At 40.7% G+C, this 25,463-nt stretch overlaps 1 protein-coding gene across 2 annotated transcripts in view; it reads right to left on the reverse strand.

The window, feature by feature from the left end:
• Window positions 1–2,424: 2,424 nt before the first annotated feature.
• tnksa (tankyrase, TRF1-interacting ankyrin-related ADP-ribose polymerase a) overlaps window positions 2,425–25,463 on the reverse strand; it is a 108,993-nt gene continuing 85,954 nt past the window's right edge. For both annotated transcript variants that reach the window (XM_004538332.5, XM_004538330.5), the window contains 13 exons: window positions 21,255–21,474; window positions 20,163–20,272; window positions 18,696–18,884; window positions 17,765–17,845; window positions 15,336–15,522; window positions 15,175–15,254; window positions 12,123–12,243; window positions 11,317–11,414; window positions 9,959–10,033; window positions 9,699–9,804; window positions 7,766–7,952; window positions 7,459–7,615; window positions 2,425–6,545 (listed from right to left, as the gene is read on the reverse strand). In XM_004538332.5, the coding sequence (XP_004538389.2) occupies window positions 6,459–6,545; window positions 7,459–7,615; window positions 7,766–7,952; window positions 9,699–9,804; window positions 9,959–10,033; window positions 11,317–11,414; window positions 12,123–12,243; window positions 15,175–15,254; window positions 15,336–15,522; window positions 17,765–17,845; window positions 18,696–18,884; window positions 20,163–20,272; window positions 21,255–21,474 (1,698 nt within the window). In that variant the 3' untranslated portion in view covers window positions 2,425–6,458. The remainder of the gene's footprint in view (window positions 6,546–7,458; window positions 7,616–7,765; window positions 7,953–9,698; window positions 9,805–9,958; window positions 10,034–11,316; window positions 11,415–12,122; window positions 12,244–15,174; window positions 15,255–15,335; window positions 15,523–17,764; window positions 17,846–18,695; window positions 18,885–20,162; window positions 20,273–21,254; window positions 21,475–25,463) is intronic.

Here is a 25,463-nt window from a genome sequence, read left to right on the forward strand (position 1 = left end):
TTTGCACAATAGCTGCTCACATCCTGTGACTCTCACCTCTGCGATTCAGCATTGGGCCTAAACATTAACTGTGGCAGTCTTGGGGAGGATCACGTCAAAAATGCTGGACCCCATTTGCCAAAAGATTGTGCTTCAAATAGTCACCAGGCTTCTTTTTGTATTAATTTGCAGTTTTTGTGCTGAAGAGCAAGAAAGGTCTTTTGTTTGGACTCTGTCCATGGAGGCAGACGCTGAGCAATCTCCTTCACACTGACTGAGCGCCACTCGTAACCGCCGTGCCAAATCTGTGTCCGTCTTTCTGAGCTTGATTATGCAAGTAGTGTCCTGTCTGAAGCAGTAGGATGGCTACTTCGTTCTTTTATGTGGAGTCATCCTGCAGACAGATACAGCCCATAGGTTCAAAATGAGGAATTTGTGATGCCATGCCTTTAGGATCCCTCCATGTCAGATCATCACTTTCCCCCTGACTCAGATTTAAGTGACAAAACGGGAGGGGGAAAAAGATACACTTCTTTCATTACTGTAATTTATTTTCTTAAATATGTCTCAAGAAATGAAGGTAGGGCTGTTTATAAACATTTTTCTAACATCTTTTTAAATAAAAAAATGAATTGTCCTAGGTCCTTCAAAATGTTTATAGGTGAATATCTGGTACCCTCAGGATTGTGGCACAGCTGAACATAGAATGATGGATGCTTCAGTTGCCTAAAATATTTGGAGGCCTGCAGAAATCACAATTTTGAAAGAAGGGGTCTGATGTTTCATTTACATCTTCTTGTATACAAGGAAGGTACATTTTTTTCTTTCACCCTTTAAAGCTTGACCCATCAAATAAAATGCCATAAAGCCATAAATGCCACACACTGATAAAATAATAATAAAAAAAGAAATTAAATATTAATTTGCACAAAATCTCGTCTGAAACGATACATTTACCACTGCAAGGTTCAAAGAGTCCAGATCAGGTGAACAGTTTTACAGACATTGAAGGTTGAAAAGGAAAAAAAAAAAGTTACTCCAGGTAGCAAATCCAAAAGAACTTTTTTTTTTTTAAGAAAGTTTCTGACAGTATTGCATCCAGAATATGTGATGGTGTTCTCTCTTTTCACAGTACAAACCTTTGAAATGTATGTGCTTTTTGTAGGAGAAGTTGCAAAATTGTGGTTTCTTCAGAGATCAGACATCCAAATGTTTCGGGGGTTTCATTATTTAATGTTAGCTTGAGCTACACTCCTGAGAGTCCATGTTCAAAGAGCCATAGTACCAAGTATTTACTCCCCAAATTTGAAGGACCTTAACTCAAGTAGTTTTCTGGGTAATGTTGTTGTTGGTTTGGTTTTTTGGGGGGGGGGGGGGTAAATATGATGAATGTGGATGTGATGAGTCATTTAGCTAATTATCACTTTGAAGCCTGTATTTTTATCAGTATTCTTGTTTTCTTCTTATTTTCTTGGTGATTTAGAAATGATACAAAGTTGATTTAACTTCGAAACATTTGAGATTTAGAGATCGTGCTCAGTTCTGGTGTGTCAGCACTCGACACTTTATTAATGGCAGGTCAGGCCTGTTTTTTTTGTTCCTTCACGCCTACCTTCATTCTTTGTTTTGGAAACATTCAGAGATTTTGGTCCATAAAGATATGATAGGATCATGAAGTTGCTGCAGATTTGTTAGCTCCACTCCCAGTTTACGTCCGGTCAAGTCTTTTTTCAAGAAATGAGACAATGAGCTCATTTTAATGAACCTGTGTGAATACAGCCTCAGTTTTCTCTTCTTAGGCTGAGTTGACACTCTGTGTTCCGCCAATATCTTGGGCTCACTTTGGACTCCATAACATTTAAATGTCACAGTAAAAAGCTACAGAATTTTAGGCAAATTCAGCTTTCCTTATGGACAATGCAGCTAGAATGTTTCTACACTTGTTCATTAACATGAGAAACAATAAATCCATAGAATCACCAGTCAACATAACTTTTTTTGCCATCCTTATTTAACCACCCTTCCATTCTGGAATAACACACACTTGAGTTTTTTTTGTCTGATTTGTTATTTGCGTTTCTTTTTTGCTGTATATTTGTGTGTCTCTGATATTAAACCATTATGTGATCTTCGCTGAAACTAGATGTAAATGAGCAGTTTTGTTATTATCTGGCATGTTTAATATATATATTTTCATACTAACGTTCATTTGCATGCATTGTTCATGTTAAATTTAGAGAAAAATCAGCACTTAGACCAGTCAATCTAGCAACAACAACAAAGTCGTTTTGTTGCCAAGTTTGAACTTCAGCAGGTCGTCTTGACCATGTCTACATACCTAAATGCACTAAGTTGGTGCCGTGTGATTGACTAATTAGATATTTATGTTACCATGCAGTTTAGTATCTAACTGAACTCAAGATCACAATGAAATAAAAACAAAAGGACACTTTAAATTCTTTTATTAAGGATTTTTCTTCTGTATAGTCATGAAGGAGTTTCTCTGTTCCACATGTTAGCTGGTCAGCAGCACATCTGTACAACCATCTGTACAACAGGAGGGCAAATGTAACAGAATGAAATGATAATGAAACCAGTGGCTTCTGGTAGAAGGCAGCTCAGACAGCTAGACAACACCTGACTGACTGAAGAGATGCTCCCCCCTCCAATCTATTTACAGCAAGGTTGGTCACTGAACAGAGACCAGCTAAAATTAAAATTCAAAAGGTTATGACATAAAAAAGGAGGGCAAAATAAACTAAAATTTAATCATGAAAGACCCGCTAAAAGGTGCATCTGGATTTAGTTTATTTACATTCCAATTTCAAGCAATGCCCACAGACCTCTGATCATAAATTAACATCTGCCGGCCTTAATGAGGTCAGTACCAAGACAGCCGACAGCGATGCTGCCGTTTTATCTAAAAACTGTACTACCGACACTCACTCAAACTTTAATTGAGCTTCTGGTGGAAGTACAAAAAACAGGCTTTACACGAGGGCCTTTCATTTTGTTCCAGCGAAGCAACCTCAATTCTCCACTGAAAACATCTTTTCACTTCAGTTTAATTTCAGGTTTTTTGAAATGTTTTCCTCATTTCTGCTTGAGTCATCTTTTCTTCAATCTCCTCATTCAATTTTTCCCATTTTTAGTCATTTCATTTTCATTTTCCCAATTCACAGTTACACAAATAATTTCTTCTACTGTGATAACCTACCTACACTATCAATTAGTCAATAAGTCACAACTTGAAAGAGGACACCCAAAAAAGGTTTCATTTGTTATTCTGAGGGTCAGCTACAGTGTTTAGTTCAACTGAGTTAATTCAGGCTTGCAAGTCAAAAAATAGAAAAATCTGAAATAAAAGTGGCCCTATTGTGCTTATTTTTATTATATTCTTGGACTTTAATAGTGTTACCTCATGTGATTGACAGTTCAAAGTAATTTTATTGATCTTATATTGAGCCTAGGTGTAGCACTTGAGTTCATCCATCATCTAAAACAAGCCAAGCAACCTTTCTTCTGATTGGCAGCCCCTCACTAACAGAAGGTTTATACAGCCAGTGGGTGGAGCTTCTCTGTTCATAACCAAAGCTCTGCGCTCCTACTTGCATATATGTTGACCTCCATTATTCGAAACTTTGCCCATCCAGCACTGTAACAGCATTAAGCACAATAGGACCACTTTAACATTCATTTGTTTTACCCTCAAATTTACCACTAACAGAGGTCAGGAGACATGAACCATCTCTCCTGATTGAGGTGAACTCCATAATGGTCAGAATCACCGTCCCGGTGCTTTCACTCCAACTGTCTCATTAAAAGCATTCGATTTCAAAGACCATCAGCCCTGCTGCGTTTCACCTGACATGACCAGAGGTGAATAAAAGCATACAGCTACATTCATGTGTGGTCCCTCCCCATGATCTATAGGGAATTTAAAGGTTATAAATAAAGACCCGTTAACAGAAAAACACGTAGTCATTGCAGTTAAAAAAAAAACAAAAAAGGAAAACCTTGAGCTTATAGTACTTTTTGAGAGAAATGGTAACATGTTGGTGTTTAGTCATGAGCGTCATACTTCATCCTGACATGAAACGTATCCATCAGCCTCATCATCATATAAAAAGACTCTTTTTGCAGGCTCCAGCTGCTGACGCCTCATTAAGTTGTTTCTACACAGGAATGCCAGAAAATATCAGCACAATCAGGTTCGGTTGTGTCCTCACTACTGGAACTGCTCTGTGTGATGTGATTAAGGCCAGCCAGCTGCCTGGGGTGGAGTATGCAGGAGGCAGGAAGATCACCGGCTCTAACTCCTCCACCCTGCCCCCAGTCACATATTGATGCAATCTGACATCATGCCGGCAAGTTAAATACACGCTTAATATCCAATCCAACTGCAGCAGACACTCTAGTGTAGACTAGAAAAAGTTCAGGGTTGAAGTGTGAAAACAGTTTACAGTACAGTGACACTTTCACATTTGAGGAGTGTAAACAGAGGAGCATGAAGTCTTTCAAACAAACAAAGAACTGCCTGAAATTGGGGGGGAAACGGTACTTTTAAACAAAATCAAAAATAAATGCCTCTCTGATAGCCTTCAACACAGTACTGCAAGCTGGCAATTTGTCTGTTTCACCACTAGAGGGCATCAACAGTAAAAGTTGGAATGGAAAGGAACTGAAATGACCACATGTGGGAACGTGTCAGTGACATTAAGATACTTCAGTGACAGTAGTATTGTGTGATTAGCTGAACCCCCCCCCCCCCCCCAAAAAAAAAAAACAAAAACAAAAAACAAAACCAAAATTACCCAAACCATCACGCTTGCTTAAAGTTAGACTTTAAAGAACGCCACATCTCTTCTACTGCATACATTCAACTTTTCCAGTGACTGAAATAACAAAACTGGACAGCAGCAGAAAGCAAGCGTGCCATCTGCAGACACAAATTCATCCTTTATCTGTCTTGTTATTGAATGCTGAGTGAAGTTTAACCCAAATGAACTGGAAATGAAGCTTATGCACAAATCTGTTTGCAACACACTGAGTTTGCAGGTTAGCAGGTGCTCCTAGAAAAATGACAGTACCACTTAAAGGTATAAAACAATGTGGGTGTAACAGAAAGCAGGATTTCATTTGAGCACTTTTTACTGGCTAGATGCGCCTAATAAACTGGCAGGTGAGAGTAGTTTATGCGTATGATAGCCTTAATCGTCTGTGATCCTCATGGCTCTAAGACTGGTTTTTAATCAGAACTGGGCTGAAACAACATGGCAGTTCTGGATGCAGTTCCTATAACGACTGCAAATTTCCTGTGATACTACAAAGGCAGCAATCAGTTCTTGAAACGAGATTTTTGGTGGCATATTTGAGAAAAATAAGAGGTATGTTTAGGTTAGCTGGCTTGTCACAGGTGTCTCAGCCTGTCATGCTTCTTATAATAATAATAATAATAATAATAATGGATTTATATAGCACTTTTCAAGGTACCCAAAGCGCTTTACAATGCCACTATTCATTCACTCTCGCATTCATACACTGGTGGAGGCAAGCTACGGTTGTAGCCACAGCTGCCCTGGGGCAGACTGACAGAAGCAAGGCTGCCATTTCGCGCCATCGGCCCCTCTGGCCACTTATAACTTAACTTCCCGGAGAGCTAAGATCCCAATTTTATATTTTGATGAGCCTGCATGTGGTTTTCAGTGTATGAGCTTGATATGTTGCGGATCTGAAACGAGCAGGTTTGGTCTGACTGACTTGCGGGTGTAAGGTGGTGGTTGGTCCCGGTGTGGACTGTAGTGGAAAGTCTGCAGCAGGTCCCGTCAGCAGCTTTATTTGCTTTTTGATATCAACGATTCTCTTGCTTCTCTGCGTTTCATCTCATTTCATATTCTCCTCCTGTGGCTTCTCCTTTATATCGGCCTCTGGTGAAAATGCGACGACACAGAAACGCGCTGAATTTCCGTTCTCTCGATGCATCTGGAGGTGGCGTTGGAGCATTGTTTTGATGTTGTGGGTGTGTGTGCAAAGCAAAAAGAGGACATAATATAAAAAACACATTAAAGCCTGGGGCTAGAATACAGGAGCAGTGCAAAGGTGCCAAAAAACAAAACAGCTTTTTGTTTGTTTTAGATTTTTTTTTTTTTTTTGTGGTAATTGCTTTCACTTTGAGATCAAAGCCACAGGGCCTGCAAAAACAGCTTCCATTAATACTGATGAAACAGTTTCCATTTTCTCCTCAAATGATTAATTATTACTGTCTGCTCCTTTTGGACTGAACCTGTATTACAACCCCAAAAAACTGAAAGACACCGTCTCTTCTTCCTCCTTATTTCCACGTTTGAGGGTCATCTGACTCCTGGCCAGCCGATGCTTCGTGTCACCCACCCCCAGCTTTGAAACTCCTTACTGTTCAGTTCTGGTCCTCTTAGAGATTTGTCCACTACAGTCTGGCTAACTTGGCACCCAGCTGTGCTTTAGGACTTTTGCTCAGCAGTGGCAGCAGGCGTGGCCAGACTCTCTGGCTTCACAATCTGGTAGGTGATCAAGTACTCTGGGTAAGCCTGAGGACAAAGAATACATGAAAGTCAAACAAACTGTTATGATTTCAGTGCAAGGGAAAAAAACGTGGGTTACTACAAGAAAGACAAAGTAAATTAAGTATGATCTTTTAAAGGCTGGGTAAGTATTTCAAATGTGTGTATGCTGAGGATTTTTGGAATTTACAGTGTTGGTCCTTTTGAGGATTTAAACACCCAGTCACACGGGCCTAGAGACCAGCTGGCAACTGCCTGGCAACCTCCATTCGCTAGGAAAAAAATTATAATTCTCTGAGTGCTTATGATTGATTGCTAAAGCCCCAGTCACATGGTCACCATTTCATACCACAATTCTGAAAACATGACAGTTCTTACTTGGTACCTTGGGTACCAGGCAGTGTATGTACTGAGGTACAACTGTAGGGGGCAGCATACGGCTACAAGTGGCTATATGCAGAATAAGAAGATGGCAACTGGTGCTGCTGCCCTTATAGGTTTGGTATCAAGAATCATGTAATTCTACTGGTACTGGTACCAATTAGTAAATTCCTGGTATTGTGACATCCGTGCTAGAGACTGGTCAGTGTTCCCATTGGGAATGACAGTAATAATGTGTATTCCCTGAAAGGCTGGTGAGTGAGTAGTTCGGGTTGCTTGCCATTACTGGGTGAAATTGGCTGTGGTGCTGCATCGACAAGGTCCTTACGATTACTTTGGTCACAACTGTGCAAACAGTTTGCATGGAAGATGCCAAATGTCTGCAAAGACTTGCCACTACTCACTAAAAGCTTGTTTCCGCCGCTGAAAAAACATGAATAAATACATACATTTTTTGCATGAGTTATTATGTCCAAATTTCAAAAGTTGGACTTAGTAACTCAAACTTCCAAGTACCTTGAAATTTAGAAGGCAAAAATGTTTTTCTGTGTGTACCAACCTGCTCCCCTCTGTAGATGACATACTCTGCATATGCCAGACCATTGACACTGGGTCGTCCTATTACGGAGTGGTGACCAGGAGGGGCGTGGGCCATTTTCATTGCACTAAACTGAAGGAATGATTTACCGAGTGTCACCCGACAGAACAGCATCTGTCTGCAAACACACACAAACACACAGACGCACACCATGGAATCGATAAAATCAGTTTATTTGATCTTTCGGTAAGGCAATTTTTATTTCAAGAATATTTTAAGAAACGAAAAAGATCTCGCTAAAGCTGCTCAGGCCGATGTGAGCACCCACCTGTGACATATGTAGCAGGAGCGGTCTTTGTGGGTTGGACAACCTGTTCCTCCGCCGATCCCATACACGTACTGATTGCTCTTGGAGGAGTTCTCGGCAAAATAGATGCCAGCGCCAAACATGCCTCCGATGTATGCATGACGCTCATCAAAGCCCTTATGGATAATTGCGTTGATGAAGGGAGAACCTGGAAGGCCCGAAAAGTGAGAAATGACACAAAATGTTCAGCTGCTTCCACTGTGAGCATGTCTGTCCTGACAGTGATGCCTGCATCAGAAATGTCTTCAGATACAAGAGTAATACATAAAAGATCACAGCAGACTCTGAAGATGCCAGAAAAGGTAGTGTACTGCGTACTGGAAACTGAGCTAAGAAACTGGGAGGATTCCACTCTACGGCAGTTAAAAAGAAAGATAATATTACAGTTAATTACAAAGCACCTTAGTCCTCAAGAGAACTATGAAACTAGGAGAGGACGGAGGAAGTGCAGAGTGCGACGCTTCCTTACTTTCCCTCCATGTAAGGAAACAGAATTTATGCATTTCACATACTCCGGTTAATTCATCTTTTTGAGCTTTAGAGGACGGCATGCTGACAGCCAAAGCTGTCACAGATATTTAAGGTGCTTCGACTGATTCACCACATCAGCTCATGTACTGATTTTTAAAGTAGATATCAGGAGCTGTCGGATACCTTTGAGCGGTGCAGTTCTTTTAAGTCTTTGCAGGAACTCATGTAGAGTTGAACCTATGGACCTTTTTTATGCTGTCTAAATTTTAACCTCGTGGTTAAACCTGCCACCATGTTAGCCTCAGTGTCTGTAGAAATCATCCAAAACTGAATGGTATGCGTGCTCCTATTCTCCAAAATGCTGTATGACAGTTAAACGCTGCAGGTTAAATGGATCTGGTGTAATGTTTGTAGTCGATGCCGCAGCGCCGACGTGGATGTGTCAGACTGCAGCAGAGTTATCACACAATCAATAATAAGCACTTTCACGGTCCAATACTATGTGAGGAGGAAAGGGAGGAGCGCTGCCAGAGCCCTACAACAAGATGTCCAACGGGCTACCCGTGTGTGTTTCTGACCCCCATAACATCAGAATGCCATGAGCACAGCATGAGGACCCGACATCCTTTACTGGGACATGCGCTCAGAGTCCAGCACAGCCAGACTATGACAACTAATGACAACTGAGCTGCACTGAGCTGTGATTACCCCTTCCAATAAAGGATGTTGGGCCCTGCTCATGAAGTCAGTTTCTGACAGATAATGTGATAAATATGCTTATGGGTGGCCATCTGGAGGTCATTCTGTGGGGCTCTAGTGGTGCTTCTTCTGTTTCTCATCGATCAAAAGAGCAGACAGTAGTCCTGCAGCAGCAGACCATCTTGTGATGGCATGTATGGGCTGGACTATCTATGCAAGTTGAAAGGGATGCAGGTACCATCTCATGATACCAAAAGTTCCAAAAACATTAATAAAGGGAAAAAAAAATACTGGTAGCTGTCTCAGCCTCCCAGTAGGTACATGTATGGTATCGCATTCACAAAGTTGGGTGTCCACACTCCCTGCCCACCCCGCAGGGCGCTGACAACACCGTTAACTAGAGTAAAATTCAAAACTACTCCCCTTTTTGGGGATGAATTGGGGGTTTTTTCTAGTCCACTTGATGATGGATTCACAGCAAGAGTAATACTAAGTTTAACTAACTGTCCTATACTGAGATAATCCAATTTTGGATTCGTGTGCTTAGCTGTGTTTGTTGGAAGAGTTCATTCCTTTTCAGATGTTTGGTACATGAGTCAAATGTATTTCACAAATATTCATTACAGGAGTGCAAATGTTTGTCAGAGCATTTCAGCATAAAAAAGTATATTTAAAGAAGCTCAGCATGCTTTCATATTTTACCACATGCACAGTGTTTATTTACCGTGAAAGAGCATGCGCTCGTTGTGGTGGTTGTGATTCTCATCTGCAATTTCCTTTTGTCTGTGTGTGTATCTTTCCCGCAGCTTCTTATTCACAACCTTCTGAATCTGCAGTCAGAGGAAAGAGAGGACGGAAACAGCACACATAAAATGCTTAATTTATGTCCAGATTGCTTTTTCTTTTTTTGCTTTAAAGGAGGGAAGAAAATAAAAATCACTTATTTCTGTATTTGTACAGTGTGATGTGTTTTGTAGGTCATACTTTAATGATGTTGTAGCGGCTGAAGACCCCGCCCGCGTTGCCTCCGTCGCGGTGCTCTCTGATCGTGCTCTGTAGCTGAGGAGGAAATCATCAAACATAACAACAATGAATCATCATAAACACTAAACTTTTTTTCCCTCAGATTTCTAAAATGAGATAAGATGAGATGAGATAGCCTTTATTTGTCAGTTGCAGTTGCCCACAGAGATGAGAGACCTTGCCGACCGTACATACAATACACAAACATCACATTGGGGAGACAGGTCAGGCCAGGTAGCAAGGAAAAAAAAACATCGAAATGTGTAACACAAAAGGATAATACAGGAATGCACAGATATCAACACACCATAGCACAATAAACACAGACAAGCAACATGGGAGAGTATTCCAGTGTGTACAGCTGATCTGGGACCGCTGCAATCTTTGATTGCGCCTCCAGCTGATCCGGTGTCCACATCAGATGGGAGTGACACTTTTCACATGGATACATTTGAAAACGCTGTTTTCACATTGCAGTGTGGACAGTGAACCCGGAGCCTTTTCGAAAACGATGACACATTTTAGTCATGTGATGCAGTCATGTGACCAATTAACCTAAGGTAGCAGAGTTGTTTTGTTTGCTCTCAATTTTGACAGCCCTATTAAAGATTAATATCAGTTTGTACATGCTCCAGATCGCTTTTCTTCAATTCAATTCTTTAATTCTCACTCGCTTTTGCAACTTTGTACTTTTGTGTTACTCGCAGCAACAACACCACCTCATTGTTAACTCGATGTGAAAAGTTAAAATAACTATAAAGTGTGAGAGGAAAGCAGCAGCTCATTCAATCAAGAGTAGATGCCTTCACAGTGCCTGTGGGGAAATGTGGCATAATACAGCAAAAATAATGTGTGCAAAATAATTGTAGGTAAAAATATTTCATCTGTTTTCCTTCTGGTATTTAAAAAAACAAATCAGTCCAGACTCCATGACTGTCATTTGTCAAGTTGTCGAGGAAGAATTACAGATGAAATTACCTGTTAAATTTCTTTTAACATGTGACTGTTCTCATTAATTTCAGCTCATTCACACTGATATCGGCTGTCTCGTTCAATCGCGGCTTCTCAATTACGAGAGCAATGCAGGCAGTGGAGCAGCTCCACAGATATGAAACCTCTCGTTCAGCTGGCTGCTGTGACACCGCGTGATGTGTCTTTAGGCACATGGTTGAAATTACTGTTCAAGCAAATGAATAAATGTTGTTTCACACTGAAAGAAATTCATGCAGGTGGTAAGATTAAAAAAAAAAGGTGCTATGAATTTAAATGTGGTCAGTGTCGTGTGTAGGTTACATGTGCTTAAAGGGGCGTTTGCGTACCTCCTCCTCCACAGACTGGAATTCCTTGTCATCCGGTTGCAGATCGATCAACATGGTGCCCTGGCTGGAGCAGTGGAACGTCAGGTATGGGTTTGCACCTATGAGCAAATATTTGCAAGAGAGATCAAGATGTTTAATTCAACTAAATTTTAATTAAAAAGGTAAAGGAAAATTATACAAATTATATTGTTCAGGAACGACAGTCATTTTTACACACAGAGACTCGACTTGACTGACAATCAGTTTCATGGCTTCATGTTAGTTAATGACATATTAATCAAATAAAAAATCCTGAGTTGATTCCAAGTGTTGATTCCAGGAAATTGATGAAGTCCAAAGAGGTGCTGATGCAAGTGAAGAGCCCATCATTAGGTTTACATTTGTTTTTTCAACCTATCAGTTGAGATAGCAAAGAGTTTAGGAAATGATAACTAAAGTGGATGATCAGAGTTACTTTCATGGTTAGGAAAAACTACTTCACAACATCTTGTCAAGTCAAAAACACTCTTGAGCAGGTATCACGAATCACTCCCAACCTCTGTGATAGGAGAAGCCTTCATTAGTGTAAGACAGCAAGGCACAAACTACTTGTATCTAATCCAAGTGTTTGACATGTAGATATAAAATGAGTCACATTTCCTGGATAACATATCTGAACATTAGTAGAATATAATGTTATTGATTGTGAAATACGTCTAACTGATTGTTTTAAATATTTATTGGCAAGTTTTATTAACACCCCCCCCCCCTTGAATGCTTTTCCACTCAGTTACACTCAGTGCGCTGTTCTCTTCTAGTATACTGACCTTGCTGGCCTCCCAGCAGTCTCTCGATGCCCTTGATGAGTTTGTGTCTGTGACCGTAGGCGTTGATGCCGATCTCCTTCAGCTCTTCGTGACCCATGTCTGCCAGCACATCCAGTGAAATCTGCCCAGAGATGGCAAAAAAAAACCAGAAGAAAAAAAGAGTGCACTTGTTATTTTTCCCATTGCCTCTAGTTATACAGTCATAAAAAATTGATTTAACAATGCCTTAATGTATTTAACAGTAAGTCATGTGCCGATAGTGGCAGCAGGTCATGCTACAAGCTGATAATCTGAACTGTCCGCTGTAAAGAGTGATGAGTTCAGTGATCTAAGATGTACCGCGGAGAAAATAGGTCTGACAAATATTCATGAAAAACAGCAGCCGCACAAAGAAAAGGTCAATGAATGGATGGCAGTAATCAAGCCAGTTGATATGCAAATTGACGACGGCGAAGTCATCGCCGCTCTCCTGAATTTGTTCAGGGTGAGTAGAAATGAGATTCATCCTTGAGGCAGAGATAACTTTCCCTCCGCGCTGCCTTGATCACTGATACAGGTGTAAATCATCACAGCTTGAGTAGTCTGCTGGGAGTTTACTGCGACGTGCTCCGCGGAGAAATAAGCTAAGCAGAAACCTGTCACACCGCGGAGGGGTAAACTATAGCGTTTGACTTTTGCGGATCTCCCTAACAGAATAAAACAATTTGAAGAAAGGACCAAAAACTGGTTAAATTAAACAAAACTGTTTGAAAAACACTAGAATTCAAACTGCTTTTCGCATGAGAACTTCACATCTGTTTTTATTCTTTAAGGCGCTGACCTCAGACATTATTAAGGCCCTGGGCAAACCTCCTCTGAACGTCTTCCTTTACATCAAGCTAGTTAACAGTGAGGCTTGACAAGGAAGAAGCTTCAAAGAGTGCAAAGTTCAAACCATTATTCTGCGATTCATCAAGAACACTGAACGGCAGCAAAGTGCAAAGTCTGCAGCTAAATTAAAGGCGTCTATAACGAGTGACAGGTCAGCTGAAGCAATGTTTGTTTCTTTGTCACACCTCTGAGTTCTTGTTCATGTCATTCTGAAGTAGAAACATAGACACAGCTGACTCTTACCCCATCACTCTGCATCACTCTCAGTTTGAATATTAATGAAGGCTTGTTTCCCTTTAGGAGGGGAGGGGGGCAAGAATAAATTTAACTGCACACAGAATCTCCCACAATGCTTCCACCCTGCCTTTTACCAGCTGTCACCTTTCAGTGTTACTTTATTTCACTGTCTGTTTTCTCCTCGTTCTGTGACCTCTTTCATCTCCTTCACTGTTCTGTCTCTGCTTCTCTTTTCTTTTATCTTCATCCATTCAAGCACCTTTCTCTCTTTCCTCCCCTTTGTCTTGATTTACCTTCTTCTCTGTCTTCTGTGGAGATCTCCGCCTCCCTTTGTGTTCTTTACTCTCTATACATCTGCCCATTTTCCACAGTTTTCAGCACGAAGATGTGCAAATTTGGTAATGCTCTGAGCTGAATGCTAAAGCCGGCGTGCTAAGCAGATGTTTGTGGTGTTTTGACTTGCTAATAAAACGCAATGCTGATGGGAAGGTCTGCAAGATACGCAACCATAAATCAAACAATTACAGACGACAAAATTACCAGACAAATTAAAATTCTGAATGAGCTACTTAAAAGAAAAGAAAACAAAATCACAGCTCATTACATCTACAGCAGCGGTGTCAAACATAAGGCTCGGGAGCCAAGATCGGCCTGGCAAAGGCCATGTCCACACTAACACGCTTTCGTTTGGAAACGCATCTTTGTCTCTCCGTTTTGGCCTCCGTCCACACTGACGTTTTGAAAACGCTCTCCAAAGTGGATACATTTGAAAACGCTGTTTTCGCATTGCAGTGTGGACAGTGAACCCGGAGCCTTTTCGAAAACGATGACACATTTTAGTCATGTGATGCAGTCATGTGACCAATTAAACTAAGATAGTGGAGGGCATTACACAGCAGTTGTTTTGTTTGCGCTTAATTTTGACAGCCCTATCAAAGATTAATATCAGTTTGTACATGCTCCAGATAGCTTTTCTTCAATTTCTTTAATTCTCACTCGCTTTTGCAACTTTGTACTTTTGTGTTACTCGCAGCAACAACTCCACCTCATTGTTAACTCGATGCTTTTCCTCAACATTTTGCTGCGACGTTTCAAAGAGCCGGAAAGTAAATAAACGGCAGACAGAAATGAGGCAGGCCGCATCGTCTTGCGTTTCACGCGTGCGCAGCACTGGAACGTAAGCGTTTTCGGCCGTTTCAATGTGAACGCACAACTCTGTGAAAACGACTGAAAACGACAGTGTGGACGCACAGCGTTTTCAGACGAAAACGCCGTTTTCAGACGAAAACGCCGTTTTCAAATTCATCCGGGCTAGTGTGGACGTAGCCAAAGACTCCAATCTGGCCCCTTGGATAGCTTTGGAAAATGTGAAGGAGGACATTTTGGACTTTTAACTTTTTACAGCTTTTCCTACTGATAAAGACCTCAACTGTGACCATTCATACTCCACTAAAGTAATTAAATGATAGATTATTTTACACATTTAGTTCTTACAGCATAAGCCTAAAAAGAAATCCTGAGAGATTTCTTTCATTTACTACAGGGGCTTTCTTTGTCATGATAAAAGTGAGACATACTGTTGAAATTTGGCTTCTTTTTCTTATATCAAGACTGACAGAAAGGGGAGTTTCACTTGTTCGGCTCACATAAGATCAAAGTGGTTCTGCATGTGGCCACCCTTGGTCCACAGCTACATAAAATGTGTGCATCAAGTTTTATGTCAATTGTGATACTACAGTCAGGATAACAGTGGTGGACCACAGGATGCAGACAGATCCTGCCATCCTTAGATCCACACACAACAAGTAACAACAACAAAAAGAGGGAGACCAATGAAGTTGTTTTGCTTAGAAACAGGATTGGATTCACGACAGCCTCTCTTCCTCCTTTTTCCTCCTATTTCACGCTTTAAAAGTCTGACACATCAGAAATGCTGTTTGTGTACCTGTTCCCGCTGAAAGATGTCTCGGAGGTGTTCCAGCCCCAGGCTCTTTAAGAACTGGTTGATGGTCATGTCAAGTAGAGCTGCAGAGAAAAAGTGATGTCAGCAGGGTTTTCACAAGTTTTGACTCGTGGTACAACGGGCGCTCTTGTGCGTTCACCCACCTTCTCCTTCTTTCCTGTCGGAGCCAGTCGCTCCATCTGCGGGACCGGTGGCCCCGGCCACCGTGATGTCACTCAGAGGAGCGGCCAGGTTGTCTATGCTGCTGGCCGCCGACAGGCACGAAGGGGAAGGAGACGGAGAGATGACCACACCCCCTGTCGCTCCTGTGCTCACCACATTGGCACTTACCTAAAAGTAAGAAGGAGAAGGTTTGCTTTGACTTAGTAAGACTTTCTAGAAATTTTCTTTAGTCACCAATTTTGAGTGTTTGAGCTTTCAGCTCTTGAGGTGAATTGAAAAAGCTAGCGACATGGCAACCAGACACCACAGAAAATCAGTGACATTCAGCCACTTGAAGCGACGATGGATGTTGATTGTCTTGATGTGTAGTTACATTTCACGGGAGATGCACGCAAGGTTATGATGTAGGATTTCACAGGGGCTTGCAGTTATGGTGTATCGTAATCAAACTAACTGTGGGACCATTCATTCATCAGAGCGGTGTAGTGTGAAACGTTAGCGAGACATGTCAATTTTTTTGTGGCTCTTTTTTACCGGGCTAAATCACCATGGTAACTTAGACCCACAATCTGTCTGGGAGCAGCTTATGTTGCATGTGTCACTTTAAATTCAGCTCGAAGTGCCTCATTTTCACCAATTCTTTTATTTATATCATGAAGTTACAGCCGAGCAAACTGTTAGTTGCATTGTGAGTGGAATGTGCATGTGATGCATAACACATATATTTTTATAATTGATCCTAAGTAAAGAATCAAGCTGCTAAGTCTCTTTTACACCTCTGGAATAGCAGTTACACACACACACACACACACACACACACACACACACACACACACACACACACACACAGGAACACCTGTTCAGTCAGTAAGAATAATTTCACTTTGATGACGAAAAATAAACTGGTTTTTAAATCTCCTTTGTTTGGCTGTGGGACAGTACGGACAGCTTTAACTGTCCTGTAAATATAACAGCTATAAAGGGGGGAAAAAGCTGCACTGGGAACACACTTTGATATAAAAATAAATAACTGGAACCAAAATGCTTGTTTAACATTTTAGTACTCTTCACCATGGATCTCTTCTCTTATTTATTGTTATAGTTTTATGTTTTTTAATCACCATTTAATCATTATTTCATAACGTCTCTGATCAGAGCAGGCAGTACTCAAAGGAATTATTTTATGCACGAGGATTGTTACATAATGTGTGAAACATCCCTTTTCTACATGAGCGAGTACAGAGCCTGAAACAAAAAGTGGGCTTAACAGAGAAAGTCGATAACCATCATTGTGATACCCGCCATCTCTGACTGGGGCTTTAGGGTTTCTTGAGCCAGCTAATATAAAGAAAGCCTTCAGTTTAGTGCTGTGAGACACTACAAATATTGGTATTGATCTGATACCAAGGAAATATATTGCTTTTTCCAATACAGATACCAATACTTTTAACCTATAAAGACAGCTTACATACGAGACAGCTTCTTAATGACCACATTTTAATGAACACTTAATTAATCACTGTGCTTTTTACTTTCCACTATAATTACTCAAGGCAACAAAACACACTTTTCAGTTTTTCATGTGTTATGAAACCGGATTTTTGGAGACCTGAATTGTGAATGTTCCTGTCTCTAATGCACTTTGGGTCACCTTGAGTAACATGTCAGTTACTTTTATCTCTTTAGGGCTCCTGCACAGTATGAAAAAGTGGATAAAAGAATAAAATTGTATCTTTTTTAAATCAGTATTTATATATGCAACATGTTTTGCAGTGGCGTAATTAGCAGAGGAAAAAAAGGCTCATCTACAAACTAAAAAAACAGATTTAAGAAAAAGGGTTTCAGAGAGCGGGTTGGGCAGAGACGATACCCTTCCCTGTTCCTCTGCCATGACAGCTGAGGTGAAACTTGCTTTTCTGTCATAACACTCGTTCGTGGGGTGGAGCAATGGGCACAAGAAGAACTCATTAAATTTTGGTGCAGATCCAGAGCAACTGAAATTGGCAGAGGATGCCCTCTCTGATCGCCCTTCACGTTGCTCACTTTTTTAGTTAATCAGCTTCTATTTAAACGCTGTGCACGGACCTTGTCTGGGTTTGGTAATTAATGTTTGGTTAACTGATTTGCAAATAGAACCTAGATTTTGCACATTTTGGTAATTATGTGACAACATAAATTCATACGCAGCTCTCGAATGAAGACTTCTGTCAGTGAGACGTCTGTTTAAATATGGAAACGTAAAAATGTTCACACATCTGGTCCGTTCGGTGTTTCGTTTAGGTTTAAATCAAAGCAAGTTTTTCTTTACATTGAGCTTAAGATTAAAAACTGATATGAATTCTGCTATTAACACTTCATCCGATTCAACACAGAGACAGCATCTGTGCCTATACTGTGTGCAGACACTCACCACAGTGGCCAGTGGTTTTAAACAACTTGGCAGGGCGTCTGGCGGCATGGCATCAATCAAAAGTGCTCTGATGTCATCAGCCTGCAACAAAGACACAACATGTAGACACCTCTGAATTAGTTTTGTATGTTTGTTTGTATTTTTGAACACACTATCTACAGATCACACCAGGTTGTGTTTTTGCAGCAAATCACTGTAGTGCTACACTTTTTCTGGATTTTTTGGCAAATCTATCACTTTATTTTTGAGTATAAGACACTGTCTTTTCTTTTCTTCTGACTGAAATATGCACTTTCTTGTTGTAAGGGCACTTGTGTTTGTATTTTTTTGTGTAATGCCTTGAAAATGACTAAGAAGCTTAACTCAATCATGGTCAGAGGCCACGCTTTGTGAAGTTATCCCAAAGCTAATCTGGACTAAACTAGAAAATGGCACGTGTGACGTTTTCATTACAGGATCAAACTGTCACGAAGCTTCATGAGAGCAAGCCAAATTTTCCAGGCTTTTCCTGGGACTGCTATATCCATTAATGACTTCATCCAATGGTCAATAAATAAACTGAATGCATAGTGTGAGAAGAGCAGCAAGTTTCCTCTTATCTCTAGCAGAGTTACAAGCCTGTAGATGTCAGCAGCAGTGATGTGCTGTTTTCCAAAGGAGGCTCTCAAACTTTGGAACCTACAGTCAAACAAGGAAACGCGTAAGGAAGCTCATTAGGAAACCTCATTAGGGTGTGAGGAGTTAGAAAGCTGTCTGTTCCACCATCTAAACTTCTGCAAACTCTCCTTATGGCGCTCAACTCTCTGAATAGTTAACCATAACCATCTGAACGTCTATTTAAGTCAATGTGCTGACTCATAAGTATGAAGACTGTTATGGGAAGAAATTAGGACAGATCCCAAAAAAAGTCCCACAAGAAATCCTTTCATACCGTGGCCAAGTCCAGCGGCGTCTGCCCCTCCTGGTTCTTCATAGTGGGATCGGCTCCATGGGCGAGCAACAGCGCGCAGAGCTGAGTCCTCCCTTTCTGGGCCGCTTCGTGCAGGGGAGTAAATGCCCACTTGTCGGTTGCATTGACACACGTGTTGTACTTGATCAGCAGAGCAGCTATGTCCACGTGCTGGACAGAGGAGAGGAAGTAGCGGGGAGACATAAAGAAGAAGAAACAGGAAAGCGGAGGAGAGGAATTAAAACGGTAGAAAATGAGAGCAGATGAGTGAGGAGGTGTCTGGGGGAGGCGAGGGCAGCACGAATAAAAGCATTTAACAAGAGCAAATGTGTGAAGTGTTGCTGAATGAGTGCTACAAAATTAAGATCAGGGGAAAAAAACATGTAAAAACGGATTGCAGGATTGTGTGAAACAGAAAACGTGTGAATTATTAAATCTGTCATGATTTTTCTTTTCCCTCCGGTCCTTCCTCTCCTGCTTTTCCCGCTCGTCTCCCTCATTCCCTCGTCGTCTGTCTACGGCTCGTGTCTTGGTGTCAAACCGAATGTAGCTTGTTTTGCAGTAACAGTCAGGGATGCTTGAGTGTGTATAACTGTTTGTGTGTGCGTTTCCAAAATGCACAGCTCATCAAGCTTTCATGCAAACACGTGTTTCATGACTCTTTTAGCAGAAGACTGCTGACAAGCTACGAGCGCTGTGCCACCAAAGATGAAGGGAAAAAGCACAAATGTAAACCTTCAACAGTCAAATATCCCCCCCATGCTAAAGATGATAGTCATTATTATTGCTGTTTAGGTAAGTACGATCCAGCGTCACAGTTAAATATCACACACTGTGTGCTACACATTTTCTAAACATCCAAAATATGCATACTTGTCAAACTTTACAACAACCTCTTGAGATGATTTTGACTTAATGTGCAGTTGAAAAAAGGTGATAAACTGCAATATATGCAATACTGAGCATATTGCAAAATGTTAAAAATCACAATAAAATCATATAGTAAGTGAAGTATTGTAATAATAGTGTATTTTAAATTTAGTGTATGTAAAACAATATAGTGAAGGGAAGCATATAGAAAGATTATAAGCAACTGAGCTGTTTTATTGATTAAAATACCCAAGTGTGGTTATCTATCAATCTATGTTCATCATGCATTTACACCTTTATCCATGAACGAATTCTAAAAAAGGTTTACGATAAAGATTTTCAATCACTTTTATGCAAAAATTAACTTGATTCATTTCCATCAGTTTTGCGCTTCAAGTATGAAGTAAGTCTTGCTACTCTAAAAGTCGAATACAATAAATAAAAAAAATAAACAAATGCACTATAAATATACAGCTGGCCTCAAGTATTTAAGTGAGTGAATGTTAAAGGAGATAAAAGACTTTTTAAAGAAACTATGAACAGGTAGCAAAAAAGGCAAGCGTCATGTTTGTGTCTTACCCCATATGAAGCGGCATTGTGTAACGGTATCAGCCCTCCTTTGTCCTGCGCATTCACATCGGCTCCATGCTCCAGCAGATACTCGGCTACCTCCAAGTTGTTATAGCCGGCTAGAGAGCGCCACAGGCGACGATTCCACGCAGCAGGACAGAAAGAAAGATGAGTGAGGAAGATATAAAAACGCAGTCAGCTAATGAGAGAAGACAAAATAATGATAAAGACAGAGTGAATGTCAGCCTACGTTCACGGCAGTGGGACGGCACATATAATCATCTTTTCCTTTTACAAGAAAGTACATCAACACAGAGGGTGCGTGGGCGTGTGTCTAAGTGGTCAGATTTATTCAGACCTTTAAAGTGTTTTCCAGCAGTTTCTTAACTTCTGAAGTGCCAGTCATGCAGCAAAACCTCCTCTATTTAAATATACTGCATCATCACGCAGCAAGAAGTGTGTTTATATATATATTAAGACACAAAAAATCCATCCATAATAGAAAGGAGAAACAGGAAGCAGTTTTTGGTCTTTAAACTTTCCTGACACAATTATGCACATTTTAGGGCACCAAATTGAACAAAAGCAGGATAAAAGCAACCTCTAAAGTATGACCCATAATGTAAAAGAGTTAAACAAAACTAAATGCTCATTTTCAGCCTTGAGTTTGCATCTATAATGTGTTTTCATAATTCAGGACATGGTTTGTACTAAAAGGTGAAATTTTAATGTAAATTTATGGATGATTAGATCAGCGTGAATCTCATTAGGCATTTGTGTGTGTGTGTTTATCCCCATGAGGGGCTTTAGCAGGATGGTGTATCAGCTGTTATCTCTGAAACTGATGTCACAATGATTGCACACCTTGAATATATACATAATAGTTTGTCTGCCTTTAAGGGGACAAACGCTGTCTGTGCTATCAAGACTTTAAAAACCGTATTATGCGAGTAATGTAATACGAGGTCATTGTAGGTCAACTGCTCGAGCTAGTTGTGCTATCAAAATGTGGTGTTTCGCTCTACCGATAAAATTAAGACGTAATTATAGATAAAAAGGTTTAAAAAAAAAAAAAGTGTGTGGGCTGGGCGGCTTTTTTACCTGCAAGGTGCAGAGGAGTCGAGTTGCGTCCCTGCGTGTCCCGACAGTTAATGTTGTCGGGGCTGCATAACTTTTGAACCCTAGCCAGGCAGCCTTTCTTAGCAGCGTCCAGCAGCGCCGCGTCTCCTCTGAGCAGGTCCTGGATGTCCGTGTCCCCGTCCTTCACCAGGTCCAGAGGCGTGTTGCCGTCCCTGTTCTTCTTAGTGGGGTCTGCTCCGTGCTGGAGAGAGGAGGCCATAAAAGGGGGAGTTACACAAGGAAAAGAAAGATGGGGAAAAATACGGGCAGATATGTTCTAGAGATATTTATCAGATGTGTGGAAGTGCACGCCGACATCATTAAACAAGACGGCGGCTGCAGTCGGGGGCAGGATGAATGTTGGAGGCTGTGTGGTTAATCAATGACAGGTCATTTTAATACAGTGCACGCTCGCCCTTTAATTCGTTCTGGCAAGTGATTTCTAAGGAAATGAGCAGCATGTTTGGAACGGAGATATTAATTTGTCACATTGTATCTGGGCAAACTCACGGCTAAGGATGAAGATATTTATAACGTACGCTTGGTTGCCATGACACTGGGTGCAGACAACCCCCCACCCCATCATCATGAGAGGACAATTGGCAATTGTCATTTTTTTAAGTATACCCTGATTTAGGGCTGGGCGATATATCAAAAATTTATCGTTACCGAAATTTATGACTCTCATCGACGTCATTTTGCCCATGTCGGTAAATTCAGTATTTAAAAAGAAAAAAAAAGAAAAGGCATGTGCAGGTTGGCGATGTTCATGTCCCTTTAAGACGCTGTGCTACGTTACAGACTTGACGGGGTGGAGTCACATGACTCTACTACCTGTAACAAGACGAGACACGGGTGAACAAATGGAGGACGATTTAAATGTTGAAGCAGCAGCGACGGAGGTAGAGCTGGTGGAGGAGGAAGAGGAGACGCTTGTTAACAAAAAAAATGCATCAGCAATTGTTTGGCAACATTTTGGATTCAACAAGGATGATATTGATCAAAATATTGTTAAATGTAAACTCTGCAAAAAGACTGTTGCGTCAAGTCAAGGTAACACAACCAACCTCTTCCGCCACCTGCAGCACAACCATGTGATTCAATTCGAAGACATAAAAAAAAGCTCAAAGCGAGAAGAGAGTAGGAGGACCAGCAAAAACGTCTTCCTCCACCAGGCAGCGGTCAATAACCGAAGCATTTGCTAGTACTCAACTATATGAGCGAACTTCAAAAAGATGGCAAGAAATCACAAATGCTATAGGCTACCACATAGCAAAAGACATGGCTCCTATTGCTACAGTGGAACGTAACGGGTTCAGACACTTCATGAAAATAACTGACAAGAGATACGAACTCCCATCACGAAAATATTTTTCAAAAACTATCATTCCCAGCATGTACAGCACAGAGAGGGAAAAGATTGCTGCTGAATTGAGATACGTTAAGCACGTTGCAGCCACATCCGATCTCTGGTCCAGCCGTACAATGGAGCCGTATATTAGTCTCACAGTTCATTACATCGACAACAAATGGGAGCTGCGTACCAGAGTGCTCGAGACGGCCTATTTTCCATCTGATCACACGGGGGAGATGGTTGGACAGGGGTTGAGAGCGATGCTGTCTGCATGGGACATCAGTGAAGAGGACCTTGTTGCTATAACAACTGACAACGGCCCAAATATTGTGAAAGCTGTCAAGCTCAATAAATGGACACGGGTGCAATGTTTTGGGCACAGGCTGCACCTGGCAATCGGTAAGTGTGTACATCTTAATATATTTGGGTGGTGACATCTGGTGTGTTTTAAAGTGACTTTAATTCTGTGCGTCATATTCAAAATTGAAAGTATTAATGTTTGAATAATGTTTGAGGAAAATCCACTAGATTGGTGGAGAAAGCATCAAGTAAACTTTCCCACTCTAAGTAACGTTGCAAAAAAGTATCTTTGCATCCCAGCCACCAGCTCCCCATCCGAGCGGGTTTTCAGTTCTGGAGGAAACATTGTGACATGCCTCAGATCCTGCCTGAAACCTGACATGGTCAATATGCTTGTGTTTCTTAGCAAGAACCTGGAGTAAACACTACTCAGGTAAACATCTACAACAGTAGTTTGATTGAACCGCTCAGGATACCAAGTCTGCTGCTGCCCCTTTTTGAAGTGCCCTGTTCAAGCCCTGCCTAATTTTAACTATCAGTGTTCTATTGAAGTTTTTTGCAAACAGCACTATTTAATGTTTTTGTTTAAGAGTTTATAGTTTTCACTAGTCACATGGCAGTGCTTAGTATTTATTATAGTTTTTTCTGTGTTCAATTGACATTTGTGTTTGTGACATTATTTGTTTACAAGTTATAGTACCTCAAGGCCTTAGCAGAGATAGGCCTTTGTCCATGATGGCATTACATTTGCACAATCATTGTTTACTTTTTGAATAGCCAATGTGAAACATATTTATTATTAAACTATTTTGTTTACAAGGGATGCACATTTTTTAGAGAGCATGGTTACATATTGTATCCTACACTTTTTATTTTGTTCAGTTAATAAATCTTAACCACTAAAAGTACTTACTACTATTGTCTTCATTTATTTTCAGTGACATTTTACAGTCCTTTAAAGTGGTAATAATATAATTGCAAAGAATAGGTCTAGGGGGAATAATATTATCAAAATAACTGGAGGAACTATGATGCCTGCCACAGCCCCATCAAATGAAAAACAAAACAAAAACGTTTGTTTTTTTGGCACTTGGGGTGGTTATCGTCCATTTATCGTTATCGAGGTTAACTGCTCAATTTATCGTGATATTGATTTTAGGCCATATCGCCCAGCCCTACCCTGATTATTAAAGAAAACACTGGAAAAAACCTTGTTTGTTTGATGGGCAAATAAATGGAAAAATCTGATCCATCTCCAATAAAAAGCTGTTAAAGCTCACAACAAAGACAGCAAAATAGATAAGAAATGTAGAGGATTTAAGTCTCATGACAACACCACAATTAAAAGACTGAATACTGCTATACTGATTAGATACTTTTCTTTTACATGGACATTAAACAAACAAGAAGAAACAGTCCTCCACACTCTGGACAATCTGAACCCGCTGGAAGCGTTTCACTTAGACGAGTAAGAAATGATGACAAGTGACGAGTGAGAAGAGGATGGATGAAGGTAATTCACCGGAGAGCAGAAGAGAGGAGGTGGAAACGAAAGGGAGGTAGAGAGAGGTGAGGACAGGACACCCAGTGAAGTGGAAAACACCACATACCCCGGGGGACGAGGGGAAAGCAGACATTTTCATCGCTCAGCTGTCTCCTAGGTTGTGGCTCAACTTGTCATTTCATTGTAAGTTTTGAAATCCGCTCATTAAAATTGGATGTTGTGGGACCACTCCCCTGGGTATCCACTGCTGGTCTGAAACGGTCCTTTATAGAAATCTCTCTCATGGCTCTCTATCCTTCTATTCAAAGTAGTCTGAACCTTTCCCTCTCATGAGGTTTTTTTCTCTCCTGCTCCTCAATTTCCATTATCTCTTCACTGCTGTCACTCACTCACACTCTCATGAAAATTAGACTAGAAATAATTGGGGACATTTACATAGATACAAAAAGGGAAAAAAGATAGTCGACCTTTCAAGAACCATTATCTTTCTCATAGGAAATGCAATTTACAATTTTTCGTATCTGCTTACAAATGAAACGCTATACTAGCAGCTTATTGAAGCTCCAGTGTTCTCAAAAATGTCCAAAAACAAGCTCATTTTAGCAGGTGTGATTTTAACAAGTTGATCGCCACGGTGTAGTCTGCTAACAGGCTCAGATTGGGACATCGAATGAAATCAACTGAGCATTTAAAGTAAAATGTTGCTGGCTACATTATTACAAGTCCTTGAAGGTAAAATTGGAATTACAGCATCCAATATATGTCTGGATTTGTATGAAATATTAACTTTATTGTGTAGCTACAGGAACATTTAGAAGATTTTTTTCGTAGTTTTTTTTCGTGAAGGCTTGGCTTAATTAAGCCACCAAAAGCTCCTGGCAAGAATCTGCTTGGTAGTCTTTGTAGACCCATGTTAAAGCACATCACACAAGTCAGAAAAGACAAAGAGCTTCTTTTAAGTGAAGTTAAATTAACTCTGAAAGAACAACAGAAACTGTTGTCTGCAGCTACTGTCTGTGATTCTTATCTCTGT

Source organism: Maylandia zebra, linkage group LG7 (genome assembly GCF_041146795.1).
Source record: "Maylandia zebra isolate NMK-2024a linkage group LG7, Mzebra_GT3a, whole genome shotgun sequence".
In the NCBI taxonomy this organism is placed as follows: domain Eukaryota; kingdom Metazoa; phylum Chordata; class Actinopteri; order Cichliformes; family Cichlidae; genus Maylandia; species Maylandia zebra.